The sequence below is a fragment of the Poecilia reticulata genome, linkage group LG7 (genome assembly GCF_000633615.1).
Source record: "Poecilia reticulata strain Guanapo linkage group LG7, Guppy_female_1.0+MT, whole genome shotgun sequence".
NCBI lineage: Eukaryota > Metazoa > Chordata > Actinopteri > Cyprinodontiformes > Poeciliidae > Poecilia > Poecilia reticulata.
The window spans coordinates 23802779-23825917 of NC_024337.1; the positions used below are offsets into that span (position 1 = coordinate 23802779).

The 23139-nt window shown below is 40.2% G+C and overlaps 1 protein-coding gene and 1 long non-coding RNA gene across 2 annotated transcripts; one reads left to right on the forward strand and one right to left on the reverse strand.

The window, feature by feature from the left end:
• Nucleotides 1–1438: 1438 nt before the first annotated feature.
• On the reverse strand, nt 1439–14882 carry LOC108166413 (uncharacterized). The gene is made up of 2 exons (XR_001776763.1): nt 14615–14882; nt 1439–1621 (listed from the first exon to the last, which is right to left on the reverse strand). It is a non-coding gene; the product is annotated as an uncharacterized LOC108166413 (long non-coding RNA).
• Nucleotides 7251–22995, forward strand: emilin3b (elastin microfibril interfacer 3b). The gene is made up of 6 exons (XM_008413903.2): nt 7251–7948; nt 18974–19096; nt 19939–20189; nt 20279–20592; nt 20702–21052; nt 21148–22995. Exons 1-6 carry the CDS (start codon nt 7764–7766, stop codon nt 22291–22293), a joined length of 2370 nt encoding a protein of 789 aa, XP_008412125.1. The 5' UTR covers nt 7251–7763; the 3' UTR covers nt 22294–22995.
• The last annotated feature ends 144 nt before the right edge of the window (nt 22996–23139 follow it).

Genomic DNA, 23139 nt, shown 5'->3' on the forward strand with positions numbered 1-23139 from the left:
TACTGCATTGTAAAATTTAATATTTAGTAATTTACCAACTCTTATGAGTTTTAGAATCTCATCTACCAATAAAGCATAAATTATATTATTCAATTTGGATGTATCACACTTGAAATTTAATAGCACACCAAATATTACTTCCAAAAAGTCCTGTAAGATTGCAGTGTTGCATGCATTCATATTCAACCCCTTCGCTCTTTCATTCCAAAATAACAGCAAATGCAAACAACCAGAAGCCACTTAATTAGTTAAACACGTCCACATTTGAGAAATGAAATCTCAGAATTGTTAGAGAGCATTGATCAACAAACCGCAAGCAGAGCCAGGAACACATGAGACAGATCAGAGATTAAGTTGTAAAGAGGTTTGAAGTAAGATGAGTTTATGAAAAAAAATACACATTGGACAAAGCACTGCTAGATTCATCGCTATGTCCAGCTGTACGACACAACTGTCCAGCTAAACCAGAAGGAAGGCAATAAACACAGAAACAGCCGTCAGGGGTCATGGGAACTCTGGGGAACCTGCAGAGATTGACACCTCATGTAGGAAGAAATGTAGACAGGACAGCCATTAACCATTCACACCACAAACATTGCATGGAGAAGAAAACATTTGTGCAAGACAGCCATTAGAAATTCTGTTCATAGCTTGCCACACAGTAGACACAGCAACAAACACGTGGCAAAAGGTCCTGTGGTCAGACGAGATTAAAACTGAACATTTTGGCCAATGTGTAAAATGTTATGTATGGCCCCCATCCATCTCCCTTCCCTCAGCCTAACCAGTGAAATGTGGTGGTAGAAGAACTGTGCTTTGCTATTTGGCAAAGACAAGAAAACTTGTCAAATATAATAGGAAGATGGAAGAAGATCAACTCTGGATTAATGAAAGAAAAGCTGTTAGAGTCCGCAAAAGACTTGAGAGTCGCTGGGCAGAAGTTTGACTCCAGCTAGAACAATATCCCTAAACAATCAGGCAGAGCATCATTATTCTGGTTTAGATAAAATAGTTTTGTGTTATGGTCCATTTAAGTACAGGCTTAAATCCAATGAGGAAGTTCTAGAAGTCCTGGAAAATCAATCTTTGAAGATGTTACCCATCAGACTGACTGACTTGAGCTGTTTTGCAGAGACAAATGACAAAAAATATTTTGCTTTCTAGATGAACCAAGCTGCTGGAGAGGTTACTGGAAAGATGTAACCCAAATAAATGCAGCTAAGTGTGATGCAGCAAAGAACTGACTGATGGAAACTGGGTACAAACACAATTTATTTTCGATTTTGTGTTGGTCTATTATCTAATAAACCTATGTAATACTTTGGCATTTATGGTTATAACATGACATAATTAGTTTAAAGAACAGGTTTTTCCAAGAAAAGGCCACCTGACAAATACCACTAAAAGACCTAATGTCACGAAGAAAAAAAATCCTTCATGACGCAAAAAATTATCTTAATTTAATAAAGCATTTCTGCTTGATTGAGAACACTGCATTCATCTGATGAGCGTTTTTACAGCACAGATATTTTTGTGCACAATGCTCGCTGTGTTTGCAGCAGTCTAGATGCCATTCCTTTCCAAACTGATGTTTCCTCTTCCAGTGAGACTGCAGGAAACTCTGTTGAAGAGAAAGAAAAGAGTCATTCAGGCAGTCAGATGTTTCCATCTGATGAAAACAGGCAAGGATGAAATGAATGAATTGGCATTGCGAGAGTCTGCTCAGTGGATCTGCAGCTCGTACTTTGAGTCGGTGCTCTGATCTCGTTGCTCTCAGCTGCAACGAGCCAACTAAATCTTTCTTATTGAACTAGACATTAAGATGGCTATTTCCTCTTCTAGTGAAGAAGAATTTATACGTACAAATCACCAACCAACTGTTAATTATAAGCTGATGCATCGGGCCTGATGAGGAGCTTTCTGTATTTATATTATGTGTCGCTTTGCTTTATTTGCAAGCCAAAATTCTTGGCCACAGGTACAGTGTTTGAAGAAAAATAATCCCTTGATTTTTGTACGTTAATTTGAAATTAAGCATATGAGAGCTTGATTGCGCAACACAAAGCGATATTGATTGGGCTGCTGCGAGTTACAGTTGTGTTTACGTTGTAATTTTCTGGTGCACAACATTAGTTTATACTGGAAGCGAGAGCAGCAGACCACCCGACATCATTATGTTGAAGCTTACACAGGATCTACTTTGCCAGCTAGCATAAATATTAGTATTCAAATCTCACCACATCATAAATAACAAGCATAGAAATGTTACAATGCATCACGAGGCACTTGTCAAACAAGCTACAGGAGAAAAAAAAGAAGCTTCATCTGCTACCAGAGATTCATTGAAAGTGAAAAATAACCTGGACTTTTGGCAGAAAACTGCAGATTGTCCTACTTTATTTTATTTATTTTTTCTGTAATTATCAGTGAATTACCTTTATTGTAAATTATCTATTTTTAACCAATGCAAAATGTAAGATTGATGGAGGATGAGGGCTTCATCATACAGCAATTAAACTGCTCTGACATTGAGCATGCTGCAGCAATGGGTTGTTAATGAATATGTAATGGAAAAATCAGAAAAAAAAAACTTTGACGCAACATGTCTCTGAATTGTTTTATAAATGAGTGGCGTGCAATAGGTTGCTGAAGTAGTGAGACATTACAGTGGTACCTGTGGGTCCCAAACCTGGTCCTCAAGTCCCTGCACCCTGCATGTTAGACGTGTCTCTGTCCCAGCACATCTGATTCAAATGATTGTATGACTTCCTCTGCAGTCACCAAATGTTAATCACCCATTAAGTTAAGTCAGGATGTTGGAAGCACCTAAAACATGCAGAACCAGGGCACCTGAGGACCACGTTTGGGAACAATTGACCTTTAGCTTTCTGGTAGTAAAAGATGAGCAACAACTGGCTTATTCATCATTTGGTTGAGGACGTTTCAAATTCTGTAATCCAATTTCACTCTGACAAGATTGTTCGTCCGATGCTTATTAACTTCTAACTGGGGTGTTGTTGCTCTTTTTCCAAGAACAGATGGCCTCTTCTTGTTTGAAGACCTTCCCTGGCAGTAAATATCAGTACATACCTAAGAAGAACAAGAGCGGTGACACAGAGGGGGGATAAGTGTGTGTGTGTGTCTGTGCGAACATTGTGAAATGTCGTTCCATTCCCACACCTGCCTCTTTATGACTTCATATCCTCAAGGTCCTATTGTGGAAACAGAAACGGTTTCCATCACAGGAAGACCTGTTTGACCCTGTGAAAACAGTGAAAATGTCCCCTGTATTTGACAATCCGAAATGATTACAGTCATTTAGGGTTGGAATGTCACTATTGGAAGTCGCACTGTAAGGTCTAGGTTACGTTCCCTAGGCTATTTGTTTGTGCTCTTCAGTCTGAACCGCAAACAACCTAAAATGTGCAGTAGCGTGCTCAGTGAAAATAAACATGGGTGATAATGGTAGAGCACGTATTAAAGCTGTTGTCTAACTGGATTCAGCAAATTAGCAACTTAGTCCTCATGATCGTCAGCTACGGTTGTTGCGTTTCTTCCTGTTTTCACGTTTCAGGATGCAGAATAATGCACATCTAGAGACAATTTAGAGAGACCAAATAACTTATCGGTCATGTTTTTGGACTCTAGGATGAGACTGGAGTACCCTCAGAGAAGCCACACATGTATGAGGAAAACAAGCAAGCTCTATGCAGAACCCCAGGTCAGGATTCAAACCCAGGACCTTCTCGCTGCAAGGTGACAGAGCTACCAACTGTATCACTGCAGATATGCTTTGGTTAATTGCCATGTTGCAGGCTCTAGTTCTACTTCAGCTTCCATCTTTTCTTTTTTTTTTTTTTTTATACAGATCTTATATTTTCTTCAAGCTCCCTCAGATATATTATTGAATTCATAGTGGATTTTATGATGTTGAGCTGTTCAGCTCCTGCCATGGCAGCTTTGGCTCCATATGTCACAGCTGGTACAAAGTTCTGTTTCTGGGTTGTTGTATTTGATTCATGCCAAGCATGTCCTCTGTTCTAATGTGCAAACAAGATGCTCTTATTTTCATTTACCCAAAGAAAATAGTTCTTGAATTGTAGTCTGCCTACAGGTGTAGCGATGGCAGTGGAGAAAGTGAGCAGAGCCTCTGAGTCCATGTTGGCCACAATTTCAAATATCAAATTGACATGAACAGCTGCCTCTTTCAGCCTGGCACTTCTCTCTTTGCAGTGGAAGATGGCATTTTCAGGTAATCTTCATATTGTCAAACTGGAGCATTACATATATCACAGGCAAACTTTTGCGATTGGGTAAAATTAAAAATTTAAATAGAGTCCACACCTCCAGGAAATAATTGTTTCTCAATAGCTGAGAGAAACGATTGTACACAAAACAAAAAGCGTAGGACAAGAGGCTGGTTTTTAACCGCTCAACCCCTTTCCAGACTCATGAATGCATTTGGACAGATCACATGATTTGAACAGTGTTGAGTTTTAGGCCACATCCCCTTGGTTACAGAATACCTGTTTCAGGTTTAGGTCTGAAAACACACTCTGCTCAACTATTATTTTGCCATTTCAACTTGTATTAAAAGAAGAAAAAAAACTGACAAATATTTAAAGAACAATCACTTTCTGTTTATCATGGAACTATGATCTCAAAGGGTTGAACTGTTCTAGATGAAAGTCTGTTTTATTGTCACTTTTTCTTTAGCATTTTTTTTGTTATAAAAAAGACTGAGAGTGACATTAATTCACAAATATGGCCAAATAGCAGAACAACTTACATTTACTTCACTTAGATTAGTTAAGGTTGGGATTGCTCACCTGAACTGAGTTGGACTCCTTATGAAACAAAGTTGCTTTTCGAGTCTGAACATTGTTTAAAAATCTACCAATTGGTGAGTAAAAACACTAGTTTCCCTTCATATACGTCTTCTTCACCGCTGCTCAAATGTTCTCTATTTGTACAAATCTAACATTTGCGCTGTAAAAGTTGGCAAATGTTGGGAACAGTTCATTTAAAGGCCAGACGAATGAAACTAATTGCGTTGTGTCCTGTTTTGCCAAATTTGACTCATTAAATTTGTCTCTCATCACTGCAGAACTGTGTGCAAAGACTGCAGAACAGGATGCCAGTCTCATTGAGAAACACCGTGCGACAAAGATAATAAAATACCACAACCTGTGACGAATAAAGCACAATCTGTTGTCACTGTTTAACTGATACTCGAATATGTCCTCCATTAACAAATGTTCAAAGCCTCCAGAAAGGTTTGATGCATCTGTTCTGATATTTAAAATCAGGTTATGTAGAGCAGATGAGGATACTTTACTAAAACTACTCACAGATGTCGCACACAGGATACTCATTAGGTACTGGGATACAAAACAAAAAAGAAAACCATTGTTGAAAAAAAAATCCAGATGTATAGTTACCAACTCTGTTTTAGTTCTAAGCTTAACAATTTTGCATGTTCAGAGTACAGGATATTTGCATGCACTTTCAGTTCTGCCAAATAAAGCAATAATCACCTTAATCACCTTTGTATTGATTTAAACTTAAACTAAATGTAACATCTGATAAACAGACACTGCACCTTTAGATAAATTACAGCCTTCTCTCACCCATCTGGACTGTCTGTTTGCTCAGACCTCTGTAAAATACCTTCCCTCCTTTTCTTTGAAAAGCAGTACTTCGGTGCACCACTGCTTGCCAAACCGGCCAGGTTTTGAACAGCTTCCTTTAGAGCTGATAAAAGAAACCAGGACATGATTTCACACTGCAAGGCATGCCTTGGAATAGCACAAAGGAATCTGAAAGGGACTATCAATCAAACCTTCTGTTTGAGGCTCTGATTTCATTTTTATTCGACCTTCTAGCAGTTATGAAACCTGAGTCCTCAATCCCTGGTTCAGTTTGAGTGGCTTTTGTTCAGTGGTCAGGAAGTTGACCACTTGTGTGATGTCTCTTGCAAACTAGAACTGCGGTTTTCTCTTTCACATCAACCTGCAAATGCAGAGTAAATAGACGAAGTTCAATGATGGACAGTCAGCACGAAGGTGAGAAGGATGTCGCCAAGCAGCCGTTTAACGAGAAGATTAGACGGTCGCTTCTTCCATGCCTGTCCTCTCTATATGGCTTTGACTGTATTTTTCATCTGAACATCCTTTCATAATTCAGTTGTGAGAATTAAAATGTTGCTTCACCTCTGATCTGAGTATTAGCTTCTTTGAATGTCTTGAAATTACAACAAAAATCACAAAGTATTGTTTGGGATTGTAAGTGATAGACCGACAAAAAGTATCGAATAATTGTGAAACACAAGGAAAAGGAAATGTATGGATATTAAATTAAGATGGTGTGAATATGGAGGCCACCCTTTCACATTTTCCTTTGTAACAAATTACGGAACCATGTAAAAGACCAGAGCTGTATCGTGAGAAAAAGTGAAACAGTTAAAGGAGATTTCATATTTTTTCAAGGCAGTGTACAGCATTCGGTTTTAAATCCTCTGTTGATTTAAGTTAAAGTTTCAGGTTTAGCTTCAATTTCCGCATCAAAACCCCTCGTCGAGGGATGTAAAGAACCCTTGTCTTTTTTACCACTTTGCTTGGATTGCAGAAATTTTATCCTGGGTCGTTTTTCTAAAATTTATAGAGCAACAAAGCCTCTTTGATCAAACATTAGCACCTAAAATTTAAGAAGTTTCCCCTGAAAACCAAGAGGCACAGAGGGCAGTAAAGCCTGAATTTGAAAATCAAACAGAAAGGCAGTATAGCACAAGCAGGTGGCCGGGTGTGCAAGTTGACCGAAGATCTTGTTAGGATATTTAATGACTGACTGCAGTGAAGCAAGGAGGAAGTCTATTGTGTCCAGCTCTGCAGCGTCTCGGCAACACACATGGTGTTGCACATTGGGATATATTTCATGCACAGCTGCTACTGTAGGAGATGAAGAAGGAGGGGACAAAATGGGCAAAGGCACAAAATCTTTAAGAAATTAAGGAGGGGAAAAATATACAAGAAAGAAAAACAGGGCAACAAAAAAATACAATCAAAATAAAATAAAATCTTTTAATCTGAACTTTCTCTGTGTTGATGAGGGAAAACAAATAATAAAAGCAGTGACCAAATGACGCTGCCACTCTGTTCCCTCAGCACACAGAGTGAGTTAGGGTGGGATATGCAAATACCGGCTGTCTGCCTGCCCCTTTCGAGGCTGCAGAGCAGCACGCTGCTTCTTGTACTCACACACACACCCTCACTCGTGCAGAGAGCCGATTGCCGGGAGGGTCGAGCCATGTTGGCAGGTCTTGAACAATCTTGCACGTGTGTATATGGAGCTTGAACTTTAGATGCTTTCTTCCCTTATCTTCTTCTTTCTTCTGCTCTCCTCTTCCTCCTCTCCCCTCCTCCTGATCACCTTTGGGTTGTTTTCCTTGCCTTTTTTCCCTTCCCTCCCCTCTTCATCCTCTACGCCTTTCTGACTTGCATGTTCGGTGTGCTCAGACCTTCTTTTTGCATTACTTGGAAAATTGAAAGTGCACACGGGACAGGATGCTATAGCAGTTTGGGCTCCATGTCTCCTTCAGGGTCCACTAAAGAAAACAAGACTCCAACTTGTGGCAAGAGATGACTTTAAATACAGTGATGTGGAACTAAAGCTGACACTTTTTTAACCTGTCTGCATCACCAGGCACTTGCTTTTTTGAGACTCTGGGACTGATCAGGCATTTTTTTTTTTTTTAAACCACAACAATGTGGAGCAAACTGTGCCAGCTTTCAGCACATATCTTTCTCTTGGGAGTGATGCTGTCTGTGGTGAACAGCAAAGGGACTTTGTATGGAGGCCACATCAACCCGTTCTATGGAAGCAGATACAACCTCTACAAAGCCGGACTCAACCCTCAGTACTCACCAAACAAGCCTATGACCCGCCACAAGTAAGTGTCCATTACAGCTAATAATGTTTTCCCCTACCAGATGTTTAAACATGAGCCTAGACTACAAGCTGGAGCCAGCCCATGCTGAACATCCACCGACAGAGCCGTGCCACCAGAGAGTTGCAGAAACATTGGCTCCAGTTAGGGTTTAATTGACATTTCTGCGGCTCAAACCTAAACACAATCCGCGGCAGGGGGTAAAAAGCAGCAACATGCTCGCCGTGCCACAGAAACAAAGTCATCATTATGGTCGTTATGATGCAGCAGAGTGAACGATGGGATCCCTTGCAGTGAACAGGAACTGTAAGAGGAAGGCGTCGGTGGCAGAGACTGACAGCGCAGCTGGATGCTTGCTGCCAGAAGGGAGTGGCACAAAGGATTTCCAGTCAATACTAAAACAATAACACTGTGGGCTTATGTTTGTTTCCTCTGATGAATTCTCTCCCTATCCACACAAATACGTGAGGTGCTATTACTCAGTCGTATCTAATGAATAGAAAACAATCTGAATGAACACAGCCGGCTATGAGATGATATTAAATAGACATCACCTGTGAGGTTAATTAAAGTTTGCACATATGTTTGTGTAGATAGAGGTGACTGCCTGACCTGCAGATTTTTTTTTCTAATTTTCTTCTTCCCTTTTTCTCCTCCCCCTTTTCCTTGTGTGCTTGGCTTCCCACCATTACTGTTATGTCTTTGGACAGCTCCCCAGCTACCTGCTGCTCCACTCAAAATGCCCCAGGAGACTGCTGATAGTCCAACCTTAGTTTATTGGCTCTCCTACATTAAATATGCCTCTCCTCATCCTGTACCAGTAAAGGGAAAGCTCAGGATTTTGGAAGCGATCTCCTGTATAAAAGGTCAAAGCAGTTAATATCATACCTGCAGAAGATAACTCTCTTGGGTTTTTCATTTGGTGTAAATCCAGACTGATTGGTCCCCGAGGTTGAAGCCAACAGCTTGATTGAAAAAGAATCAAAACCGAGAAGGACTTAAAACAACTATCTTAAAACCACTTCAGTTTGGTGAGATGCTGTTTCGAAGCTCGCAGTACAGAACTTTGTTGGGATAATAACCTCATAAGCAGCCAAGTTAATGTTGATGTGAACACGGTTGTTCTGTTTTCCTCTTTTGGGATGTGCACTATACAAATGTGCAAAATGAGAAGTGAGCCGAATTTTGATGTTACATAAAAAAATAAATAAAGGGGGACAGTTCAACCTGCATTAAAAGGTTAGTTAAGGATTTTTAAAGGGGTGTTCGGCTTAAAGGTTATAAAGCTCATTAACATTCTTTTAAAATGCATTAGATCATTTTCCTTGTGCCTGCTGCTAGTATAAATCTCCATTAGTTGTTGCTGGGGGCTGAAGCTAACAAGTTCTGTGAGAGAAGCCAAGACCAAAACAAACTTCTACCATCTTAAAACAATTTTTACCCAACCTTACTTTATTGGCTCTCCTACATTAAATATGCCTCTCCTTATATGCAAGTACTATTTTATGAGCCTTGAAACATATCAACACATGTATTGTGTGGTTATTTAGAACCTGGCAACCTGCACCCCACTTTTTGCCCAATGACTGCCAGAGATTGGCACCGGCCGTCACTGCCCCTCCCCCACAACCTCAACCCAACTCCGCTAGATTAAGCACGTACAGACAATGGACGGATGGACGGGCGGAACATGTAAAGCATTTTCAAGCAGTAGTAACTAAATAATATGAATAATCACAGTAAACATACGTAAAGACGGTTTTAAGGTTCACAAAATAGTGTCTCTATGAACTGTTCCTGGAAACACCAACTCTGCTTTGGTTTTGGCCTCTCTCACACAACCCATTAGCTTCAGCTGCCAGCATCGACTAGATTTATACTAATGTACAGAGAATATGATCAACTGCAGGTAAGTTATTGAAACAGAACCTTATTTCGTTGCTCCGTTTATTTTGTCCTTGCAAAAGCAAAACTGGATTAGCTCCTCCCATTAACTTGAAATTTAACGTATATAAAACCCTATAAATTAGTATAATGCATGTTTCAAAAGAACAAAAACATACATCATGTTCGTATTATTATTAATTGGGAAAAGTAAGTGACCACATTGCTGATGGAGTTATCCAAACAAAAGCTCTGTCACGGGAGCTTTTAAACAGCATCACACCAGCATGCTCCAAATTACTAACACGTGCAAGCATTCAGCTTTTTATTTAGGTGGGGACCAACCTTCAGCCCCTCAGCATTGAGTGCATGCTTTTATAAAGTGACAGGGCTCACACAGCTCTGAATATAACCTGTTATTATTAGAGCTGCCAAAGCTCCAGTGACAACTTGCAAAACAGCAAACGGGTAGATTTTTAACAAACGTATAAAGAAAGCAAGATTCTTGCTTCACTCTGACCGTTCTCAGGTCTTTACTGTGAGCTCTGCATCTCGCCTTTCATCAGCTCGTAGGAAGCTGCCATTCAGTACGAGTTTCCAACGTAAATAGCAAGCGCTGAGTTTTGACATTGACTCAATAAAAGCTGAATTGACATTAAAAAATCATTGATTTTTTTTAATTGGTGTTACATCAGCGTTTATTAATCAAAAATTAAAATGTAACAGTCCGTAGAGTTTTGACCCTCAGACCTTTGGGTGTTTTTAGCATCACTCCACACATCTGCAGCATGCCAGTGTCATAAGACAGAAGCATCCATTAAGGAGCTCATCATCATTGTGCCAAATCTATTTCTATCTTGGAAACTATTTCATGCCTGATTCTGCGTATTAACTCATTTACCAGCACTTTGAATTGCCTTGTTGCTGAAAATGTACTATATAAATTAAATTACCTATTTACCTATCACATGCTTGTGTGTTCTGTAGGCAACTCTCTATACATTTTTGAGCATCAGTAGGCATTGTTTCTCAACATTCATGCCCGTGAGTTTAACAATGATGTTTATCGAGAGCTGATGTCCTTGTTGGAGCAACAGTGCCCAAGGACGTGTAAGTGTCCGACAGACACTTGTGTTACGAGAGCTCAGATGTTGTCGACCTGACTGCTCAGTGGCTTAATAATAACACTTGTTCTGCAACTCGTACGCAACATTATCTCCAACTGCGTAAATATTTAATAATGTCTGTAGATTGGAGATGCGTTGAGGAAATCTCCAAGGTCAAACCTTTTCTGTTTCTTGCTGAGCACACAGTCACATTTTACGACACACATTCCTGCTGCTGAAATATTTGGGAGTCCTCAGCTTGGTTTGTCGTCACTTTCAATTATCATCTATGTTTTGGCAGCAAAGCGAGTGATTTGATTTCACAGTCATTTCTTTCATTCAATGCGACCACTTGCTGCTGTGAGACAATTTATGGTCCTGAAAGCCTCTGACAGTGACATCTTAGACGGCTTAGACACTGTATCTCTCCCTGACTCTACAGCAAATGTTAGGATATTCTTCTCCTTCTGTTTTAAAGTTTCGTTTTATTAAAACAGAGACACAATAAAGTAATTGCATGTGAAGATTCTCATCCTCTCTACTGTAAAACAGTGGAAGAATAACTGAATACAGAAGCAACAAACAAGTCATTTGAAAAAAAAAAAAAAAGAAGGGTTTTCCCTATATCATCTCGAATCCTGGCAGTTGTTGGGTGTCACGTGTAACCACCGATCGGATTTGAGTTATATCTGTGGGTTTTTGGGTGATGTATAGGACAGAGATCAAGGGGCAAAGGTCAGGAAGCTGATAGAGGTTAGAGGTTGTGGGTTACTCTTGTAAGTTTGGGTTGAGTGCCCAGTGGAGGACGGGAATGGAGCCAGTCTCCTGCTAAGAATTACAAAGACTGGGCAGTAAAGTCCCAAGCTCCCTTTAACCAAGTTATTAATCAAACTTCAGGCTTTTTCTGGTGCAACTTAAAGGCTTTCGGCGCACCAAAGAAACGGAGGCAATTTCTCATTCTGTGTTTTACCTCTCAATGAACGCAAGATGATTCAAATGTTCCGGATAGCTTTGATTTTATCACGGAAGAAATAACTCTACTTCCCCTGTTGCTCTAATTGAGGCTTTTGTGTGGTTTCGGCAGCTGCATCTGGTATTTAGTCAGGTTTACACTCAGGAGGTCCCATCTGGATTGCAAGTTTTGTGTAAGAGTTGGTTTTTGATTTTCTGTTATTGCGGCACAACGGATGAAAGGCAGGAAAAAACACGGATGACGCCCATTACCTTTTCTATGACGTATCACATCATATTGCCACATTGAGACCAGTTGTTTAGGACACTTCTGTTTGATGAAGAAAACTGCAGCAGAGAGCCACTCAGAACCAGTTCTTACCTGTCAATAGGAGTCGTTCATTTCAGACGAGGAATCGGAGTAAAGTGAATGCAATTGGCTGGACTTCCTATTGCCATCATTTGATCAACTGGATTTAATTATGTAGCACTATAAAAGGATCAAATTTGAACTACGTTTTAACCTGACAAAGGTGCAAATAATTCAGGTAATGTGTGATGCTGAATTTGTTTGGAGTTTAGAGGACAGGTACTTTGAGATGAGCTGTTTAGGAATAGAAAGGTGTCCCTCTGTTCAAACAAAAAAATAGTAAATCTCCAAAAAAGTGAACAAATGAATCATGCTATGAATCTTAACATCTTGTTTACTAAACATCCTTCAGGATTTAAACAACTTTATTCTCTAAATTTTTCCGTCCATTTCCCATTCTTGACAGCCCGTTCTTCTTTCCAACGTATAAGCTGCAAATACGCCAAAGGATATTGTTTCTGAAGATTTAGCTGATTATCCTGGATATTAAGATGTAATTATTTTTGGCATCAGGTTGAGGTCTTTGGTTACTGTGAGCACTTCTGCGCACATGGTGTCCACATTAAGTAAATAGCCAGAGGACTACTGTCAAAAACCCAAAGAAATGAGTAAAAATCTGTTTTATAAACAAGGAAAAACTAAATGATTCCCCCCCCCCCCTTTTAAGGGATTGCGTTTTAGTTCTGTTTATCTATTTTAATTACAGCAACAAGAAAACTGAGCTCTGTCTCTTAAAATGTCAAAGTCTGTGCAGAGTTGGTGAATGAAAAGGTAAAAATCAATTGAGATTCACATTGTGCTTTCAATGAAAGGCTCAGTTCTGTCCTACAGCTACGATGTGTACCCTGCTCTTGTTTTCAAGCATTTTTATTCAGTGACTGAGAAGCTTATATCCCACACAGTAGCTGCAGTGAGTCTAACTAATCTAATAATACTGTTTAAACACATTTTTCTTCCACAGACATAAAACGTAAAGCAGATTATGTGCTCTGGGAAATGCCTAGGGATAAAGTGAAGCAGATTTTTTTTTTCTAACTTGGGCATCTTTGCCTCTTCCTGCTCAAAAAAAAAAAACCTGCCTAAAAGAAGTAGAGAAGGACTACGCTGTTCAACAAATCCATGAGCTAATAGATAACATGTAATACCTCTATTAGCAATTACAAAAGTTGGGAATTGAAATAAAAAGCACATATTTTTGAGGTGTAATAATGGAAGGTGACTTGGCTGACATTTTCCTCCGAATGTCAGACGGATCCCCCAAGGTTTTAGAGCTGGGAGTATCTTTGACCTCCATCATTAGCCAGGAGAAGCCTCAGTCAACCAGACCGTAGAGCTTGAAGATACGCCAGCTGGCGTCATTAAAAGCATTTATGAAAAGAGATGGGCCCTGGAGGAGATTTGTTAGCCTATAGACACAGCTGCTGAAGGCCTTATAAAAGATTGCATGGGTTCCTATCAGCCCCCAACCAGTCGTAAATCTGTCCGAGCCGACAGCGGTGGCCCGGGTTCAAACAGTCGGGGACCCCTGCAGGTGAGAGCGTGGAAGATGAGCCACCGAGTGTCACAGTATCAAAACAAACAGAGGCTGATGATGGGGTAACACATGGACGCCAAGCGGAATCTCAATCAGAAAGATAAATAATCCAATATCAGTGACAGAGGCCAGCAAACGACTGATATGCAGTCATGCTTGAACAGTTTTTAGATTTTACAAGGAAAAAGGAAGCAATGTGAAATGGAAGGTTGAACATTGAGTTAGGTTGAGCCTAAGAAGCGTAGAGGTGTAATATTTTTCTGACAGTCTTTGACGGCAATTCTGCTTTTTCCCCTATGATGCTGTAAAACTGTTATTTGCTGGACCTTTTGACTAAGGGAGAAGAAGGGAGGTTAAAAAATTCAGTCAGTCGGCGGAAGTGAAACGAAAATGTGCGGTGTGACAGTGAGAACATTTCTGAAGAATAAAGTCAGGTGAGCAGGTATACAGCAGAGGTTACAGAGTTTGGCTCAGTTGCAGAGGTTACAACTGGGTGGTATGTCAACGGTATACACCCACAGTGGACATCTGTTTTTTCTTACCTTTTGGTTGTGTTTTCTTCCAAATTTCAAGAAGACAGCAAGGGAGTTTCTAATAACACATGCTCTTAAAAACTGCTGGGTTAAAAAACAACCCAAACTGGACTATTATGTCAGTCCAATCTTCGGTCAAACATGAATTATATTGGACCATATTTAACAAAACAGACACCAAACAACATACAGTTGGATTAATGTGTTTAAACAGTTTACTATGTCAGGATTTCTAAAATCTAACCTTAACCTATAAAAGGAACCAAACGTTAGAGCAAAGCGAGTTCTCACCAGAATCTTGCAGTTTTTGTGTCTTATTATCCACAAGAAATCAATTATTCATAGTTGGAAAACAGCAGGTCTCCCCTCGCAGTTTTTAGAGTCATTTAGTTTTTTCTCCTGTTTGTGATCCGTTTATGATCAGTGGAAGACATGGTTTGGACTTCCTCTTTCTCTCTCTGCTCTTTGGTCCTGTTCTGCAAGCATGAAGAAAATCACCTAATTAGTAAACAGTTTCCTCCTGCGTGTAATGTCATTTCAATGTGCATTGTTCTGTGAACGCATGATGTTTTTTGTTAGAGAACATTAGTGAACAAACAACATCGTGACGCCCAACAAACACAGCAGACAGATCAAGGAGACAGCTCTGAAGAGATTTAAAGTTTAAGTGAGGAATATTCTGACAGGGCAATTACCAAGAAAAATAACATTAGTGGTTGCACATTGGGTAAATCTAATTGTTAAAACAGGTCACTAAACTCTAAAGGAAGTGGTAAGAAATTAAGCACAAAATAGGTTCTAGAAATGTTTATAATTAAATATAACAGTATGATACAAATACATGTATACAAGTATGCAGATGTAGGGGCACAGAAAAAAATAGTATGAAAACAAGTGCTGTGGTAAAATGAGAACAAATTTGAACTTTTTTGAATGAAAACTTGACACTGAATATTAACCGGAACACAATCACCCCACCATCAAACAAGCTGGTGTATAGCAACATATTGAGGGGACATTTCTCCTCAGCAAGAATGTCCTTTTTTCCCAAAGTAGATTTGATTAAAATCTTGTTTATGTGCAAAGCTGGCAAAGACATTCCCCTCCAAAACTCACAGATTTTATTTTAGAAAACAGTGAGTCCAGGATTCCACTGCATTAGTCACGTCCAATTCAAATATATGACATCCATGTTTCGAGTTGCAATGAGTGAAAACATGGTAGTTGTAGGTTTGAGGGGTTTGAACACCTTTGCTAGGTAATTTATACAAACTCACAATCCACTGCACTTGATCAAGTTGTAACAATTTTGAGACACAATTACCTTTTTTTATTTTTTACCTCTGCTCACCTTGTGTGAACAATATTTTTATAAATTTGTTCCTAAATTCTCCCAACACTTGGATCCAGATGAAGACCCCTCAAAATGGAAAAAAAACATTATAGAGCTTGCTCACAAACGGTGCTTGGTCATGTCTCTTATCCCCTAAAAACACACATGAAAAGGTTAAAGGCAAGGGAGAAACTCTGGGACTATTTTTGTATCTGTTATATTTGATCATGCAGTTGAAGAGGGGTGCTTTATTTTGCAAAATTGTTCTTTCGGGACAATCTAGGAATAGATTTTCTGATCTATGTTTTCACCATTGATCTTCACATACTTCTCAGATCGCATGGATCTGAATTTTCTTATTATTTTTTCCAAAGTTCCCAGATTAGGGCTTTTCCCAGCTGCAGAACACACAGAGAGCCAAAACAAATGTCTCCCCACCCTGGAGCAGACATGGCAGAAAAAATAAAGTCTAAAGACAGCTCTCAACTTTTATATCCAGGGCTCATATTTTTGAAATCGGGTTTGTGTAGACTGTGCAGGTTTTAGCATATTATTGTTGTCCTTCAAGTAAGAACCCAAATATTGTTTGATACAACAGAGGAGTTGATCTACTGTGCCCAACACTGCAGTGTGGAACAACAAGATTTTTATTGCAACTGATTTTCTTCTTTTTCTCCCATTTTGTCACATAATAATCTCAAACTTGGATGTATTTCATTCTGAAAATATGGGATAAAAATTACAAAAATTCAATACTTTTTTGAAGTGGAAGAAAAATTAAACATGCTATTAAAACAATTCTTACCCCACACACACACAAAAATGGTGATATGCAAATTTAGAGCTAGAGTTTCACTTATTTTTGTTTCTGGAATATCTCAAGTATGGCCAATCTGGGTGGAGCAAGTCAGTAATTTGTAAGTCCCACCATTGATTCTCAATTTTTTATATTAATGTTGATTTTAATTGGCCCATTGTAATCCAGGAATCAGTTTCATTGTCGCTCTGGCCATACATTTATGATTCTTGTCCTGAAGGAAAGTAAACCGCTGCTTTAGTTTCAGACCTATCACAAATTTTATTCCAGGAGTTCCTGGCACTTAACTCCATCTATCTTTTCATCATTTCTGACCAGCTTCTCTCTTCCTGCTGAAGAAAAGCATCCCCAGATCAGATGCCACCAGCAAGTGTCACCATGGCGACAGAGTGCAGAGCTGGATTTCCGCCATGCACAGCAATCTCAGCCAAACTGTTTCCCAGCACTTTACTCGCCTTGGTGTCATTCTTTGGAGTATTGAGGATTAAATATTATACAGAAATGCATCCAAATGACACTGACAACCTCAAACTGTGAAAACAGAGACAGTGATGAGGAATGTGAGAGTCCAGTTTTTCCCTTTCTTCTTCTGGGCTTATGTCTTCTTTGCTGATTGTCAGTTTCAAGGGCTCTACCCTCCAGATGTGCACCTGACAAACAACTCGGCAAACATGCTCACTTTTCACTTCACTCAGCAGCACTCCATACATGAGTGTAAGAACAGGGTCACACACCTCCTGTGATTTATTTACATTACACTAAGCTGCTTTCTGTCAGCTGCTACAAGTACACATGCAAATTTTGCTCAACATTCACACTCTCAAATACAAACTGCAAATGCTCTAGATAAACCTCAGATGTCAAATCTGATTTAGATTATATAACATTTTGCATCGCTGTAAAACGCCCCGAAGCAAGTAGATAAAGGAAAAGAAGAAAAATGGCTGTGTGTGTGTTTCCTCTGAGGCGTACAGAGCAACAGATGACAGCGGAGGGAGAGATCAGTGTCAAAATTTCTCAGAGATCGTAAAAAAAGAGCCTCCAAGTGTGGTCCTGGGTGAAAACAACATGAAATCAGTCTATTAGCGGTGCAGTCACATTCGTTGTACATGTGTCAAGTTGTTTCTTGGAGGATCTGAAGCGAAACCAAACATGTTATCACATTTGTTGTGCAATTTCCATCCACCATACCTACAGTAAACCCCATCTAATAAATCGTTCCAGCCAAATAAATCTGCCTGATTTCTGTTTGTCTGCAGCAACCAGCTGCAGCTGCACATGCGTGAGTCTGAATGCCGCCATCGTACCACATTGGCGCAGGTTGTCAGGGTCGTATGAAAGGAGCTCTCTCATTCCGGCGCCTGCCCTTTCCCATCTGATCCCATTAGCATATGTCAACACTTTCAGAGTGGTGGCACTGAGAAACATTCTGCCCATGCAGTCAGAAAGATTCCAAACTGGTTCTGCTCCCTGAACCTTCCTCAGATCCTCCCTGCTGCATCCAACATGACTATTTATGCCAAAGCAGCTGGGAGGCGATGTTAAGTACCGCATGTGCTGTTAAATAGTCCCCTCTGAATGCAAAAAAAAAAAAAAAAAACACAATTCTTCACATGTGAGCCTGAAGAGTTTGGATCTTCACTTCCCGAGTTGCAGCGAGTCCAAGTGAAAAATTTAACAGTTGCTATAGCTGCACTGGCTGGAAAGAGAGAGTGAGGGGACAGAGGAGGCCCAACTCCAGCATGATGCAACAAGTAGCTGTAGTCAAGTTATTATGTGTTATGTGGATTCTGAGTCCATCTGAAGGACTCTTATCAACCACTCTTTGATGTGTAACTTAATGCAGTGTTACCAACTCATACAATGTTGTCTTTAAACCACTGCTTTAGTTATGGATGATTACATATACACACTTACAATTACCCAGTTGAAATATTTACATGAAGCAGAACCCCAGCAGATAATTGGATCTAGAGGAACACAATCAGATTTGTCTTTATCAAATATCTTTTTTCTAGCAGAAACATTTACAGTCCTCTGCTATGGGCAGAGTAAAAGTTTCACATAATGTAAACAAGGATCTATGTGCTTGTTTAAAGTGAAACTGACTATTTTGAGAAAGAAAACATTTTGTATGGTGTCCCTCAGGGCTGTTCAGTATGCCAGCACAGTTTTGTTTTTTTGAGCAGGCCTGGAAAAGACTCAGGCACTATAGATAACGGCTAAAATGAATTCTGATCATTATATTGAATATTCCACAAGGTGAACATCAAAAAACAGTCCCATCTTCTGAACTGGTAGTGAAACACTAATTTGAGAGCTTTTTCAATTAGTGGATTTGCTAAAGTGATTTCAGCTGCCGATGCACCTGAGTCTGGTCTACAATTACAATTTGGAGAACAAAGCTTGTGGGATCTAAGTAAAAGCGATTTACGTCTAACTTGCCTTTGTTCTTCACTACGCCTGATTTCAATCTGACATAATTCTTTTATGCCTGCAGAAACCACTGTGCTTACATGGTCCAGAAGAACATCACCTGCATCCTCCAGGATGGAGTGGAAACCTATGTGAAGGCCGAATACACCACCAAGTGCATCTGGGGTCAGAAATGCCCTGTCGTCATGTATGTCAATCAACCTGATCAACAAAATCCAAGCATTTCAAAATGATCTTAAACTAGTGAATTGCCCATCTTAATTCACAATCCTTGGATGTAATGGTTAAAGTGTGCAATTGTGACTTCATGGTTTTAGAAAAACTGCATTAGACAACTGACAGCTCCCTGATATAACCCATGCAAGTGCTGCCCTCCAGTGACCAAATCACATATTGTTTTACAGCTGGAGGTTTTATGCATCTGTGCCAGTTTTTTTGTTTTTTTTTGTTACTATTTTTGACAGCTTACAGGAAAATGTGGAAAATCAGTCCTTAATTTTCAAATTATTTCCCAGTTAAGATGTGGATTACACATTCCCAAACTATAGATCATGTGTCAGTTAACAGATATAATTGAGCTATAACCAAATGGTTTAGTAACCAATGTTGAAAATGGTACTGTATTCGCTCTGATATTATGCAATATGTATTTAAAACACACTGACAGAAACATTTTACTGAACTCTGTCTTCAAAAATGAAAGTTCAATCTGTGAGTGAGTCCGTTAAAGTAGGAGAGTGAGTTTGACTTTAAACAAGATAATGTTAAAGTTGAGCGTTGACCTGAGCTCAATCCTCTGATGCCACACCATTTACACCACAATTTATCTTAATCTCCTAATCTTCCTTTAATCCACGTTTAATCCTATACGAAACAACTTCCTGCATTTTTTTTTTCTCTGTGCCATCTATCCATCTGGAATCTGTGTTCCAAGTTGAATTATTTAACAAACAAAAGCATATTTATACAGCTGAATCATCTCTATGTGCACTGACAGAAAGCATTCTATTTGTATCTCGATTCATTCAGGTACAGAACATTTCACAGGCCAACATATAAGGTGGGGTATAAGACTGTGACTGAACTCGAATGGAGATGCTGCCCTGGTTACTCTGGTGAAGCTTGCCATGATGGGCCCACATCACTACCTGACATCATAGGTCCCCATCGCCCCGGTATTAAGGGATTTCCTCATGGACCAAGACCTCCAGTGGATCAGAAGCCTGGAGGAGCTCCATTGGATCCAGGCAAATTCTTCCCCGGAGGAAAACCTAACTATGGTAAGAAATGAGCCATGGCTGTCTTGTCCAGATACATCTTGTGTATCAAGCTTTTTCTTGAAATTCCAAGTAACAATGCGACTTTTTAGGAGTGACAGGTGAACGTTTGGACCGCATGGAGCTGGACCTACGTCGCCTCACCCAGGCTCTAGAAACCCTCAATGGTATGGTGACTGGCCTCGAGGAGCGACTTCGAACATCCCTCCGAGAAGAAACCAACAAATTACTGGTGTCCCTGCTGCCCAACCCTCCGAGAACACCGGACTCAACGGTGGGATTCGGGGTGATCCCAGATGGATTGGATGGAGGAGGAACCATAACTGGATTTGGAGACTTAGCAGGAAGAGTGACTGAAGTGAGGGATGAGCTGCGAGCCAAGTCTCACATTTTGGAAGAAATCCAGGTATTCTGTCTTGATATGGTATAAAGATTGCAACTATCACAGTTCTTCTAAGATTTTTATTTTTTAAAAAAATGGTATACCTTTTTTGAATATATATGTATTTCTTTAGGGTATGGTCATAGGTCATGATGGCCAGCTGAAGAAACTGTTGGACGGAGCCACAGGCGAACCCATCCCTGGTCCAGGCTCAACCTCTTATCTGGACGAGATCTTGGATGTTAAGTTAGCTGGTGTGAGAGCTGAGATCCTTGATGGCTTTGAACGCCGTCTTACCGGCATGGAGAACCACTGTGAGGAGAAAATTGGGGAGGTGCAGCGGCAGTGCCAAAGGGAGCACTTGGATGGCCAGGAGCAGATGCAGCAATCTCTGGACGGCAGAGAGACTGGCCTTAGGGAGGAGTTGGGCACCTTGCAAGCTCAGATTCAGGGTCTAACTCTGACTGAGAGCTGTTGTGGACAGGTATGGGTGATTTCAGTAAGGTCCGCAATTTCCCAAATTTTGTAATAATAAAAACCTTGATAATTGATTCTAAAAATATATGTTGATAATTACAGGTGAACAGCTTGTCTGAGCGCATGTTGCGGCTAGAAGAATCTGTAAAAGATATAACCGAATCTCAGAGGCAGCTGCAGACGGCCCTCTCTGAACAAACCATTCACATAGAGACCCTAGTCGAGACGCGCCTGGTGGACATGGAAGGAAGACTCAATGCCACCAATGGTGAACTCGATGGGGTTGAAGGGTTTCACAGTGGTCTGGATGGCTTCAAAACCTTGCTTGAAGACAAGTTGAAGACTCTAGAGGAGAGGCTGTTTGTGGCAGTGGAAGAAATAAGCAATGCTACAACTCCTGCTCTACTGGAGGGTCAGGTGGTTCCCGCACTGGAGACAGAGATTGACTCAGTCAGGAGTAGAGTAGAAGGAGACCTGAGTGGAATTCAGAAACAGCTATTAGACCTGGAGCTCCTTTGCACTTCCAATTGTGCCCAGTCCACCCCACAAGGTGAAGCTATCACAGACACCTTAACAGGTGAGGAATGTAAAGGAATGGATAAGAAGATGACAGACCGTTTGGACTCCCATTCTAACCAGCTGAACCACCTAAACAACACCTTGAATAACCTGCTACTTCGCATTGCTCAGGAGGAATCAGAGGGCTCCGTTCAAGGAGAGATCACCCTGCTAAAGGTCAACATAAACTCTGTGAACCGCACCCTCAAGGGCCTGAAGGACTCCATTAGCTTCATTACAACAGAAGTGGGCCACGCTAACTCGTCGTGGGAGCAGAGGGAGCATCAAATTGTCAACCAAGTGCAAGGAATCACCAAACTCATGGGCCATCAGGCTTCCCTACTTGGAGCAAGTGAGAGGCGATTGGCAGAGCTTCGGGGTGAGCTAGCAGCTCTGAAGAGACAGTTGTCAGGGGGGCTACAAGGCTGCCGCAGCACAGCAATGGAGGTGCAGAAAGAGGTAAAGGTCGTTGACAGCAGAGTAAGCCAGGTGGAGAGCCAGTGTAGCAGCCTCGGGGAACTTGCAGAGAGCCTGGAAAGAATCAGGGCAGAGCTGGAGAAACACTCTGTTGCCATTCTGAGCCAGGTGAACGGTACAATGACCTCTCATTCAGAGCAGCAGGATGATCCGAAAGGTGAAGTCCAAGACTTTGCATCCAAGGATGCCACCAAACAAAACAATGACCAGTAGCATTTAGGCTACAGTTTTTATAAGAAAGACTCACTGTATGTGTGCTTCTGACTAGGCCCAAGTGCCTTATTTTTATTTTTTTGCTCCTGCCTCTCCTGTTCAAATAGCATTTGCACAGATGCAAATTATTGCAAGTGGTGAAGGTTATCTCACATAAGCTTCTTTTATCCAGTGGCTCCAGATCAGCTAAACAAGAAAAACTTCTCTCTGATTCTGTAACAAGGCAAAAAATGTTTCCATAGCTGATATATATATATATTTTTTTTTTTGCAGGGCATTTGTTTGTATTTCTCTTGAGTATTATGATTGTGTATGTGCTATCATTTTAACTTATATGAAGTGACTACATAATAATGATGTTAAACTGTTTTTATGGAGAAATGCTAACAAAAGAGAAAAATGCTGCTACAGGTTTCTGCTGACAAGCATACCTGACACCCTCCATATGGATACTAGCCTTGTCTTTAAAAAAAACAAAAAACAAATACTGTATGTCAACTTGGTGCTATGTACATTTCTTTTCATTTTTGTTTTAAATGTGTTTTAAAATTGCTTGCATACATATCTGCTTAAAGAGTTGTCCACATTTCCAGACCCATTGCTCTAAAGTACAAAGATGTTCCACGATTGACCATAAGGGGACAGTGAGAGCACATTTCATGATATTGAAATCAAAATGAAATAAAATCTGAATGTTCAAGACTGGTGCTTTTAGGGTCACTTTTATTCAAAAGATTATGTCAATACTTGAAGACAGTCTACTACGATGAGCTCAGTGTAATTGTTTGGCCTAAGATAACGCATCCATATTGTTGTGTTTGTTAAGAAAAAAGTAAAGTATATATA